At 44.1% G+C, this 12210-nt stretch overlaps 2 protein-coding genes across 2 annotated transcripts in view; one reads left to right on the top strand and one right to left on the bottom strand.

Moving 5' to 3' along the window:
• LOC121607907 (serine/threonine-protein kinase BRSK2) overlaps positions 1–2250 on the top strand; it is a 158218-nt gene extending 155968 nt beyond the window's left edge. The window contains exon 19 of the mRNA XM_041938939.1: positions 2030–2250. Within this exon, the coding sequence (XP_041794873.1) occupies positions 2030–2250 (221 nt within the window). The remainder of the gene's footprint in view (positions 1–2029) is intronic.
• Positions 2251–5208: 2958 nt separating this feature from the next.
• The window catches only part of abtb2b (ankyrin repeat and BTB (POZ) domain containing 2b), a 46457-nt gene continuing 39455 nt past the window's right edge, over positions 5209–12210 (bottom strand). Inside the window, exons 5-17 of the mRNA XM_041938450.1 lie at positions 11615–11780; positions 11375–11464; positions 11179–11280; positions 10821–10917; positions 9785–9920; positions 9061–9338; positions 8789–8967; positions 8584–8689; positions 7805–7907; positions 7603–7690; positions 7347–7415; positions 6576–6689; positions 5209–6443 (exon numbers count right to left, since the gene is read on the bottom strand). Coding sequence (XP_041794384.1) covers positions 6210–6443; positions 6576–6689; positions 7347–7415; positions 7603–7690; positions 7805–7907; positions 8584–8689; positions 8789–8967; positions 9061–9338; positions 9785–9920; positions 10821–10917; positions 11179–11280; positions 11375–11464; positions 11615–11780 — 1762 coding nt within the window. The 3' untranslated portion in view covers positions 5209–6209. The remainder of the gene's footprint in view (positions 6444–6575; positions 6690–7346; positions 7416–7602; positions 7691–7804; positions 7908–8583; positions 8690–8788; positions 8968–9060; positions 9339–9784; positions 9921–10820; positions 10918–11178; positions 11281–11374; positions 11465–11614; positions 11781–12210) is intronic.

Raw genomic sequence — 12210 nt, 5'->3', positions numbered from 1 at the left:
GTCCTCTAATCACTTTTAACAGCAGCATACCTGGGAGCCCAGCTTAGGGAGACAATAGAGGGGTGGAACAATAAGAGGAGAGGGAGACCGTAGCGAGTGTACTTTAGGACTGCAGAGGAGAACCATTCACTGAGAGGATGGTGTCTCTTTACTTAACAGCCGACGTCAAGTTTCATCAGTTTACTGCCATTTTTGAAAACAATGCAGGTTTGGGTGGAGTGAAGTGTTTAAATGTGGATTTCTTCGCACACGAGACAGGTAGAGGGAACATTAGGTTGATGCTGGCTGCAACCATTTTCCAGCTGCGGCACAGTCACACTAGTCCACACACTGACAAACACAATGACAAAAGAACATTCACATGCCTCCCATACACACATGCGAGACTGACTCCAGTCCACATTCACAGGCACCAGTGATCCTCCACAGCAGCCGACGCATGTAGTTGTTGAAGCTTCTTACGGAAAGCAGTCGTTATGGAGCACGCGGAGACGGTGGTTTCATCTGAGAACCGCAACGATTGTAACATCGCCTCGTTTGCTGCGAGACATTTTTCTCAAGTCATTACACTGAAGTTTGCCCGTATCTCCAGATTACTGCAGGCAGCCTTCACATCGGCAGCATGTGCTTATTGTCAGGCTGAGTTTTGAAAATGAGGCTTTTTTAGCACAAAGCTGCCAAAGCAGAAATTACCCTTTCCAATAACGATTTATTAAGTGCAAGCACACACACACACACACACACACACACACACTTTCTCCAGACCAGTGTGCATGTGTGTATGAGTGTGTTTTGTCATCCGTGCTGCACCCCTGCCTGTTGTTACTGATGTTGTCACTGTTCATCTGTCGACCCACGGGACTCTGTCGTGCAAATGGCTCCTCTGTCAAGTATTCAGAAACAGTCCTGTGTGTGACTGATGGTTCCCAGAGATGTGCTGTGTGTGTGTGTGTGTGTGTGTGTGTGTGTGTGTGTGTGTGTGTGTGTGTGTGTGTGTGTGCACCATTAACAAAAAGAACATCAACTCTTTATTTGCTCCATTTCTCATGCTTTGTTGTCCTTACCACTCCACATACCTGCAGCGGGACCATTAAGGCCCTGCAGAAAGAGTGAGTGTGTTTAGCTCAAGATCATTTGCATACTTCCAGGCATGCAAACATAAACACACACACACACACATTCACACTGACTGTAAGTGTGCTTATAGCAGGAAGAAAGTAATAAACGTGTATTATTTAGCACATGCACTCCTTTTACTCAGCTCACAGCATCAAGTTAAGACAGATTTATGACTTAAATGCAGCTCACCAGACTTTTTGCTTTGTTGTAGAGAAATCACATGAGTTGGACTTTTTCTGACTTCAAAGAGTTGGCACAATGATGACGCAGCCTCCCAGTGCGTTTGATGTCTTCGGCCAGGTTTCATAGCTAGCTGAGGTATAAAAGTCTGAACTCAGGTGTAGAAATGTGTTGATCAAAGGTTGTCTCTTCGCTCTGGGCAGACTTAAGTCCAAACATTACTGCGTTAGACGCGCTTCGCTGGGCACAATAGCCACCAGAAAGACAGCCCTCCATTGTCCGCGCTTTGCTGAGGTTCAAGTTGCCCCTCGGTGCCATTATACCGTCCTCTGTCCTGCTTCTGGCTGGCCGGACCTACTGAGGCACCAGCTCACAGGGATGACACACGGCGCCACACTTCATATGTGAAACAAATGTACTCTTGTATCAGCTTCCCGAAGTTTGCTTTAATTTTGAGTTTTTGATTGAATGGCTACTTGTGTGTTTTCATCGGTTGCGCTGTGACACATGCATGGTTTATGGGAGCTCGCCCATCGTCCCGACGTGGCTGCCCCAGCAGTTCTCATCCTCGCTGTGTCTGTCTGTCCTCCTCCTCGCCTCTGCTTGCTCTGTCTTACCTGTAGCCGCGTCTCTATCCTGTGAACCCCATTGTTCATTAGTTTGTTTGTTCTCTTTCTTCTCTCTTTCCCCCCTTTTTTTTGTCCTCTTTTCTTCCCGTCTGTGTACCTAGGCAGCCCATTGAGTAACTTCTTTGACGTAATAAAACAACTTTTTTCAGACGAGAAGAACGGACAGGTGCCCTACCCCTCTGGCACGCCCTCCAAGCACTGCCCCTCGCCCATGCACGTCCGGAGGCACGAGCCAGAAAATAATGACACCAAATGCCCCGCCGCGGGCCGAGACAGAGCCAAGTTGTCGCTGGCGTCTGTGGGGACACAGGAGGAGTCTTAGACTGAGAAGCTGCGTAGTTGAGCCAGTGCTAAAACCCATCCCAGTATCACTGTAAGCCAGTGGCACAGAGAGCGTGCTCTCTCTGTGCATAGCTAGATGTACAGAATCATTTATGGACATTTTTTTGTATAAAATAACTTTATATAGATAGAAATATATTGAGAGAATCAAAGTGATATTTTACAAGAAGCATACTGCACATACATGTCAAACACACACTCCTGTCCTTCCACACCCCCCTTTTCATTACCTCTCAGTGTCCACCATCATCATCCACCTCCCCTCACCCTGACCATCCAATCTCCTGTGGCCCTTGCTGTTTTTTGCTCCCTTGCTGCTAACCTGTGTGATGACCTGACTTGTTTCTGATACCAGGAATTATCCAGAAAACCTATTAAGTCCCTCCTCCTGCTCCCCGCTCCACTCGCCCTCCCTCGACCACCCCTCCACCCCTCCCTCCAAGCGTGCCGAGAGAGACGGACATTTGTTGACGGAGGACTGCTTTTAGAGGTGCGCTGAGAGGGTGGGGGGTTACCATGGAAACAGACCCTTCATGCAGACTTCTACCTTCATCTCCCTCTGCGCCCCTTCTCCACCTCCAGCAGCCATCAGTAGACGTAGACGAAAATACCTTTACCGTTCCCCTACCTGAGAAACACACAAAACACACACACGCACAACTAATCCTCACACACACCCCAATAAAACAAGAGTCCCCCACCCCGACCCCCTTTCTCCGCTCCGGCTCCAGGAGCGCTCATTAATTGGAAGCGAGCATTTTACAAAAAGACAGCGCACACACAGCAGACACACATGCATACACGCACAGGTCCAGTATGCACAGCAAACTCTGGGATGTATTAACAAGAGCACGAGCAACAACAACAATAAGAAGACGACGTGAGGAAACACTGACTGATTCCGAGGAGGAGAGAAGGAGGAGGAGTTTTGTGGAAAGCCCAAACAGCCGACGCGGATGCTTGCTGGATTGTATTTCTTTGCTTTTTAATGTACTTTCTTTGTGAAGAACTGGGTTTAAAATACTAACTGACTTTATTAGAATTAACTCTATTGCTGCAAACGGACTGGAATTGTGATTTCAGAGAGGTGTGGGGTGTGAGTAGGACAGGGGGGGGAGATGATATGATAGTATAGGGTTGGGGGGAGGGACGCGGGTGGGTATGTGGGGTATTTAAAATGAATGATCTATTCTGTTGTACAGACTGATATCATTTCTTATGTAAAAAAAAAAAAAAAAAAGAAATGTCTAGTTGTGACACTATGTTTAGATACCATAGGGTCAGGTTGGTAAACCTGCGCCTGCCACATAACTGTTATTTTAAATTCTTCCGTGTATTTTTGTTACATGATCATTTACGTCTTTGTTCGACCTAATAATGATCCGAACGGTCCTGTTTGTGTTATCTGCAGCGCTTTGTCTTTGGTTTTCCATTTATACCTCTCTCTTAGTCTCACATACCAGCAGTAGGAGTAGAGGAACAACAACAACAACAACAACAACAAAAAAAAAAAAAACGACGACGTGATAAATGCAATTGTGGATATTTTTGTATTTTTGTCCTTATTTATTCATGTTTGTTCATCTCACTGTTTCAGTTCCTAATTTATTATAACTTGGCTATTTATATGAACAAAGCTGTTAGGTCAGTTGAATGTTATTTATTACCCTCTTGTGTGTTCGTAAAATGGGGCAACATTTGAAGAAAAAAAAGAACTTTTTTTCTTTTGCTTTGGTCTGAATTTAACAGAATTATGTGAACAACGACAAGTCACAAATTCTCTTTTCCCCGACCTCCCTGAAGAGGGAAAGAGAACTTGTGGGAACAATTATTTACCAGTAATTTAAGAATGTAGACTTAGCCTCTTTTTGGAGAGGAAATAAGCTCTCCTATTGATATTTGTCAGTTTCATATTATTGTGCTTGTAGGCCAGGCCTGAGGAGAAGGACACCACAGATCCCAATCTACTTCTTCTCTTTGTAAATACAGACAAACCGTGGGGGTTGATCGTCTTCTCAACCATGCTGGGGATTCCTGCTCTATGCTTTTAGCTTGTATTGCTGTGTGCATGTCAAACATGAGCTTTTCTTTGCATGGCTTTAGTGTTCATGTTCCATGCCAAACTCACTCCTTCTCTCAGCCTTCATCAATTCTCTCTCCACAAAACTACCTTTGAACGTTTTAAACTCCCCCTCTGTCCCTTACTTCTTCACCCTCTCTAGTTTGATTTCTGGCCTTCTTTTTTTTGTTTTTTTGTTCCCTCGCTCCCGCTGATCTTTCCCTCCCTCCTCCTCTTATCTTGTGCACAAAGCTTTTGAACGATGCTTCCTTTACTCTGTACCTCTCCCTGGAAGGCTCGGAGGTCTGAGCTCTCTCTACCTGTTGGTGGACGAGGCACAGTGAGGGGATATCAGTACACAAACACAAAGCAATACCCTATTGTCACCCTCCTTTCTGTTTTCTACAATGGGAAGCTAGCAGCACCAAGGACATCCAGTGATTCTGAGGCCCAGAGCGGTCTTTTGACAGAGCAGGAACAAAACTGACTGATGTAATCCCCATATAAAATAACTGTGAGCATCTTCAGTGCTGAAACAAATAAACTCATTAAGTTATGGTGTGTTGGTTTCCCTTCTTCCTTCCTGTACATTTCTGGGTAAGTGCAAACCTACAGTAAATATCCACAGACTTTTAAATCTATCACATGGTCAGTTTTCTCAATACTAGGATATGTTACAAAGCTACGATTAATGTAGTGTTGAGTATTATCACATTCTCATCATTTCCTGTGAGAATTAACCTTGTTTATTCATTCATTTTTATTGCAATGTAATGACTTTCATGTTGTAGGTTTGTGCATTTGCCAGTTCCTGGATTTCAGGTGAGTGTATACAAACCCACACAAACAGTTTGGCAGTGAAATGTTTGCACCAGTAAATGACAAGGCTTTCTTACCAGGTTTATTACAATATTCAGCATTAAAACAGACTTTATGTAATCCAGATCCCATTATGGATTCTGCTGCTGTACCTGTGTAGAAGCATTAAACCTCAGCATACATAAGCTTAATTAACTGTTAGAGTGTACCTGGAAAAAACAACAAATACACAAAAGCAACTTTTCAACAATAATATTAATCACTTGCTTGGATTAAAAAAAAAAACAATAAAAAGGGAACACCCCGATAAATACTCTCACATCTTTTTTTTCTCATTAAATAGTAAATGTCCATCCCACTCTTAAGTAAGTGTTTCTGCTGTACTTTTAAAAATAGAAAATAAAAACATACAGTTACGTAAAAAGTACATTTGTTAATTCAAAGCTTTTGTCAACGCTGGAGGCACCGAGTCTACTTCCTTCCTCCCACTCTGCATTATTAGTTTGACCAAGCCAAAAGTTCAGCATGGCCGCTTCACTTGATTCTTTCATAGATGCTTCAGTCTATTGTCACTTTACATAGCTTCAGTCAGAACCAGCAGGGTGCCGTTGATCCAAATCCACTGAGGCAATGTTTTATGTTGCCAGTTTTGTCCATTGGAGGGCAGCAGTGTTTCAGAATTCAGAGTTCCAACCTGTTGCATCCATCTGTTGCTTCTCCGTTTAAGCTTCCCGAGCCACAGAGGAAAAAGCATTACATTGTCCAGTTTTCTTCTTCATAAACATGCTGTACACTGTCAAGATGGAGTGCTTGGCACTGAATATGAAACACTGAATTGTCCACAGAGCAAAGTCTTGACTGCTGCCAAATAACTCACTCAAAATGTGTCTGTGGACGTTGCTTGTTACCAGAGACAGGATCAGATGTTACTAACAAAACATCTGTACTCAAACTATTAAGAGAGCTTCTAAAGATCTGATCCTGTATCAGTGATAAGATGAAACTGCCACATCCTTCCACTTCTTTCCTGTCTACTCCCCGCAGCAGCTGTCCTGTTGCCCTCAGACTCGGGAGGTAACGTGGAGAGAGCGTAGCCGTTGAGCCAGGCTGGCCTCCAGCTCCTCCAGAGGTGAGTCTCCCCGGCTGTGAACCAGCGTAGAAGTGGAGGTGTTCCCTTGGCGGGTGCCGGGGGGTCCCAGCAGCAGGCTCCTGAAGCCCTCTCTCTCCAGTAGAGCAGGCATCTGCTGCAAGAAGTAACCTTCACAGAATGAGCTCAGCTCCACTGAACCATGGGCCTGGGAAAAGGAGAGGATGATCTTAGTTACATATGAGCAGCTCTGCTGTATTACACAGCTTTTTGGTTTCATTTGCTCAGCTGAGAGAGCAGTATGACATGATCCAGGCTCGCCAGTGTGTGTGTGTGTTACCTTGGCTGTCTTGTAGATGCTGACTGCATTATCCAGGTTGATGTGCTGAGAGCAGATGAGTTCACAGTGTCTTTGTAGCAGCCCCAGCTGGAACTGACTAGCAGCTGACAACAACTGCAGGAGAAAACACAAGCAAATGTTGCTACTGGAGAAACACTGTCTCACATTTCACTCAGTAACATAAAGATATCCACAGCAGTGAAGGACAACGTTATCTACTTTCATTCTTAATTAAGATTACTTTGCTGACTAGCTTGATTGTGAAGACATGGAGACGCATTAACACTGAATAGCTCATCTCTGAAAACGAAGGCGGAGGATGAAATTATGTTATGAAAAATGTCAAATATTTCCTGCATTTTACTGCTCTTGTCCACTTTGACCTACAGTGAATAGTGTTTTACAGTGCAATAGACCATTGCAATGGATTGTCACTGTGGTATGCTGAGCTTTGTCTTTAGTTCTGAATAGGGTGTAACTGGGGATTTGTGTGACCACAAACCTTTTGCCCTTTAAAAAGCAGTACATACACTGTATTTACAGAGCTTCACTAGCCGGCCAATAGGTCTCATTATGAATAGGACATTGCAGAAAAATTATTGAGGGGGATGTGGAGAGGAAGTAACTGTTGTTTGTTGTGTGTACCGTGTATGAGCAGCATTTTAATGCTTTATAGTATGTTAAAGCAGGTAAATTACACTGGGTCCATGTCAACAGTTATAACTGATCAGAGCATGTGCAGCTAATAACTCTGGGATTTCTGTATCTCACCTCCAGCAAGTCAGGAACATTAGTTTTCAGTGACTCCGTTCCTCCACAGTACAGGTATGACATCATGATCTGCAGAGAGGTCAAAGGTCTCACTTAGGAACAAGTCAGTACAGTAGGTGAACTAAAAATACATTATGTGTTTCGTCAAATGCAATAAGTCTGTCTCCATCAATTTGCCACCACTCTTGTTTCACTGTGTCACACTAAAACAAAGACTGTTTTTTCGAATCAGGAAATAAAGATATATATTTGTTACCTGGAAAATGTTGTACTTGACGTCACTGATTTCAATCTCTTTGTTTTGGCTTCCGTCTGGTCCAGAGGATGCCAGCAGAGACCTGAATCTAAAGAAAACAAAGGTCTGTGTCAAAACACATTTGGATTTTTTGTTTAATAACCACTGTCCGTACGTGGGTTAATGTGTCTTCCTGTTCCAGTGTAAACCGGTCTGTGCTCACCTGTCGGAAGCTGTGATCAGCAAGACTCTGTGGCCGTAGAACGGTTTCCCCTCCACCACAAATGTCACGTCTGACATCTCCTTGTTATTCAGGAAATGAGGGTCTGAAGGAAAACACATCAGAAACTTAGCATTCACAAGACAGATTTTTAGTGACAGGGAAGCCAGTCTGAGCATTGTTCTGCCATTCAGACAGCATCCTGTATGCAGGTGTAAGATGCGTGTGTCAAGATGCTCACACCTGGCATCGGTATGCATCTGCAAAGTGTCCTAAGGAGCCATTTATCTTTTCACTCAGATGTAAATGTAGCTCTGTAGAACGCACTCGCTTCCGCTAAATGGCAAAATACCCGTTTGCACCTGTCATACAGGCAGAGAAGAGGACTGGCTCGGCTGTTTGACACCTTGCTTCCAACACAGACTTCAAAACCTTACATAACGATTAATCATTTATTTACATTTTCAAGCAAATATATCAAATATTCACTCGTTCCAACTCCTCATTTGAGAGGAATTGCTGCTTGTGTTTGTATTTTTGTTCATTTTTCTGTTTGTGATAGTAAACTGATGCACATAGCAATTTGATAGCATCACCTTGGGCTTTAGGAAACTGTGATGAGTGATGATGTTTCACTGATAAAAAATTAAACAATTAACAAGAAAATAATTGGCAGATTGGTGAACAATGAAAGTAAAAGTACTGACATAAAGCCATTGTAGATGTTCCCTCTAAACACTGTGTGTGTGTTCACAGACACGCCAGTGTCAGACTTCCCTTACCCAACTGTGCTGAAAGAGTTGCCTTCATCTCAGGGACGGCTGGAAGAGGTGCTGGACCAAAACAGTGACTAAAAATAGTCGCCAGCTGTTGTATGATAGCATCATTCTGGAGGAAAGTGAGAGAACACAGAGAAGGGCTTTATATCACCCATCTAAACTCATGACGAAGGCGATGACTGGCAGACACCCTGAGGTTTGTGTGTACCTTGGTGGTACGCAAGATAGTGAACATCAGGGGCAGGCCTATGGTGACCAGCTCCTCACAGTAGTCCTCCTCCCTGATCGTGGTGAACTCTCTGAGGAGTGAGAGGGTGACTCCTGCCCTGGACTGCTGCTGGGCACAGCGCAGAGACTCCAGCCACACATGTAGTTTCCATGGTACACCTACGACGAAAGAAAAGAAACATGCTGATTGGTTTTCAAAGTAAGGACAGTTTGAAAAGTAAGAGAATCCTCCTCTTGGTATTTGATAGGTACCCATGGCTCGTAGCTCCATGGTGACATCCAGGTAGCCATGCTCAGCGCTGTAGTAGCTGGCCTCCTGCAGAGCCTTCATCCTGGCCTTGCAGAGCCTTGCTATGCCCACCTCTGGAAGGGCCCCGGGGCCAGAGGACGGGGTGGGGAGGGGGGAGAGTGGGAGGAAAGGGCAGATCCCGGCCTCCTCACCCTCAACCCCCTCAGCTAAGATCTCCTCCAGAGACAGGACATCCTCTTTGACTTGCTGGGGCTGAGTCAGTAGCTTTCTCAGCACGTTCCTGACAAGATAAATGGGAGGAAGAAGGGGGGAAGAAAGAGGACAAGGAACGAAGGAAAGAACGGTAGCATGAAAACATTAATACACGTCCACTCTGCAGCACATACATCCATTTCTGTGACCCTGTGCCCTGCTCTCTGATTACGTAATCTGTCACCCTCACTGTGGAATGTGACTCAAGTGTTGAGTCTACATTGTGTTCACACATACACACAGCGAACAGGTGGAGAGGTTTATGCTACCAGTTGGTGCTCAGGGACAGATGGACTCTGAATAGGAGGAGACCCTGAATTTGCTTGTTATACTTTGTAGGTCATCCGTTTCACTGCATGATAAAAGGGATGAATCTCTCCTCAACCGCAAACTCAGTGATAGACTGCAGATTGCGTTATTTCTGTGTGACTTCTTTCTCTGTGTTTAAGAGGACAGCATACACGGGACACATACCTGTGTCCATGTGCGGCAGCATGGCTGAAACAGTTCATGTCTTCATAGAGGGAGGACGTCAGAGCATTTCCATCGTGGGTCTTTGATAAGGGGTCTGCACCTCGAGCCAGGAGCAAACTCACCATCTCATAGTTGCCTGGGAAGCACATAAACAGTCAATTACACTACTACTACTATTTAAATGAGATATTTTACCAGTATCAACCATAAACATCTTTATTGTTTGCAAAGCCATACTTTTAGTAATCTATCCTCCTTGTATTTTTTCCCACTGGTGCAGTCTACTTAATATTTTTGAATTGTAAACATATCACCCAGCAACATTTTTTTTATGGTTTCATTTGATTGTTAGTAGTGTTTTTATTACTTATTTTATAATTCAGTAGTGCACTTATGCTCCAAATGCCTCCTTCCTTTCTTTAACACACTGTTATTTATTACACAAATTTTACCAGAGGTAAATGAACCTTTATCATACTTGATTTTGCATTTTCAAACAAGCAAACACATTCATACTAGGCACTATTTACACACTGTCATTGCTGCTATGTAGAGCATGTGTCTCTTTTACTACAGCTATGTGTGGCTTTTAGAGGATCCCACAGCGGAATGCTGCCCAGAGGCTTTTAAACAACCACAGGCACAACTCTGCTGCTTTCACTGTGCCTTCATTTACCCTTTCATTTCCTCATTCCTGCAGCCGATGTGTCATTCATAACTCAGTCCCGTGCTGCTCTTGGTGGTCTTCTGGGAAACTAGCACACTACTGTACTGGTGACTGGTAATTGTGAGATCAATTATTATCCGATTTGCAGAAAGTCACGACAGCAGCTCTAATTTATTCATCGCTTCCTTTGCTCGACCCGTCCACAGACTTTCTGTCTGTATAATTTAGGAGTAAGCAATAATTTAGCTAACATAAATCATATCCAAACACAGATCTACTGTCAGTCAGACAACACTAACACCAGCTGTGCCCCCTGTTGTAATATGTAAGTGTGTGTCTTTTTGTGTGTGTGCACGTGTGTTTGCCCACCTGCTGCTGAAGCCAGCTGCAGCGGGGTGTCCGCTGTGCTCTCCTGTCCATTGCGAACTGCGGCCCCCTCCACGTTGGCCCCTGCATCCAACAGGAGCTGGAAATACACGGCACATCTGTTATACTGTGCAATGTTTGACATCCTGTAACTCGTTTATAGCGCGACCTCTGACCTCACATTTGTCACTCAACTTTTTAAAGTATGACATCACATCCACTATTAGCTCTGGACAACCTGCTCTTATTGTGCTTATGAAGCAGGACATTTCCCCTCGAGTATAAAGCACACCAACCATGTAGCATGTAAAATTAAAGGATCACACACTGGCTACCACATTTGTGTGTACGTGTTCCCAACCTGCACTACGGAGATGTGTCCATGCAGCACAGCAAAGGTTAGGGCTGCCCAGTGGCGACTATCTGGATGCACAGAGGGGTGTTTTGGGGAGCATGGTGGAACCTGGCAACACAGGAAGAATCAGTGTTACACATCAAGATCCAGCTCATTCTCTTAAAAACACTTAACATAATGAAAATTGTGGATGCATATTTACCGCCACGTCAAGGTTGGCCCCTGCATCGATCAACATCTGGACTAAGGCCTCATCTCCAGCTGCGCATGCATACATCAGAGGCGTCATCCCCTGAGTGACAAACAGAAAGTTGAGGAAAAAAACACATGAAGTGCTGCTTCAAAATGAATATGAATAACCTGCAGCATTCCACACAGCATGCACAAAAACTCAGACACATATCAGCATATATACACACACTGGGAGACAGATGTTCAGTACCTGATCGTCCATGCTATTGACCCCATCTGGCCCCAGCAGATCGATAGCTTGGCCAATGAGATCAGTGCGTCCACAGTTGAGCATCCGAAAACCCAAGTCTAGATGGAACTTGTCTGTGGCAGCTTTGGAGTCCAGGCGCTTGAAGGAGCTAAAGCAACATTCAGGCCTGACGAACATAGAGACACAAAGAAAGAGTAAGATAATAACAAAAGACACTGAGAGCTACAATAAGTTTGTTTCAACCACCTTGTGGCTCATGCTCACAGTATATTCACATCTGCTGGTTTTCTTTAATTGAACAAAGAAGCTAATGAGCCACATTATAGTCGGCAAGCAGTCATTAATCTACTGAAGAGTGTAATTATTTGTGAGTGAGAACTAATTAAATTATGAGCCTATAGTGCATGGGTTAAACTTCCACATCTGGAAGCACAACACTGGCTTAGCGTAAGTTTCTTTTCAACTAATTAGGATGACCTCATTGCGCACGTAATTGACACTGGAGTCAAGAAAACTAAAATTAGATATTGCCTGAAGGTTTAGTTTCTTTAATTGTTTTTTTTTTCTTCAAAAGCGGTGCTGCTGCTTTCCATTGA

This window comes from Chelmon rostratus, chromosome 6 (assembly GCF_017976325.1).
Source record: "Chelmon rostratus isolate fCheRos1 chromosome 6, fCheRos1.pri, whole genome shotgun sequence".
NCBI classification, from domain to species: domain Eukaryota; kingdom Metazoa; phylum Chordata; class Actinopteri; order Chaetodontiformes; family Chaetodontidae; genus Chelmon; species Chelmon rostratus.
This window is presented reverse-complemented; position numbering and strand designations above follow the sequence as displayed.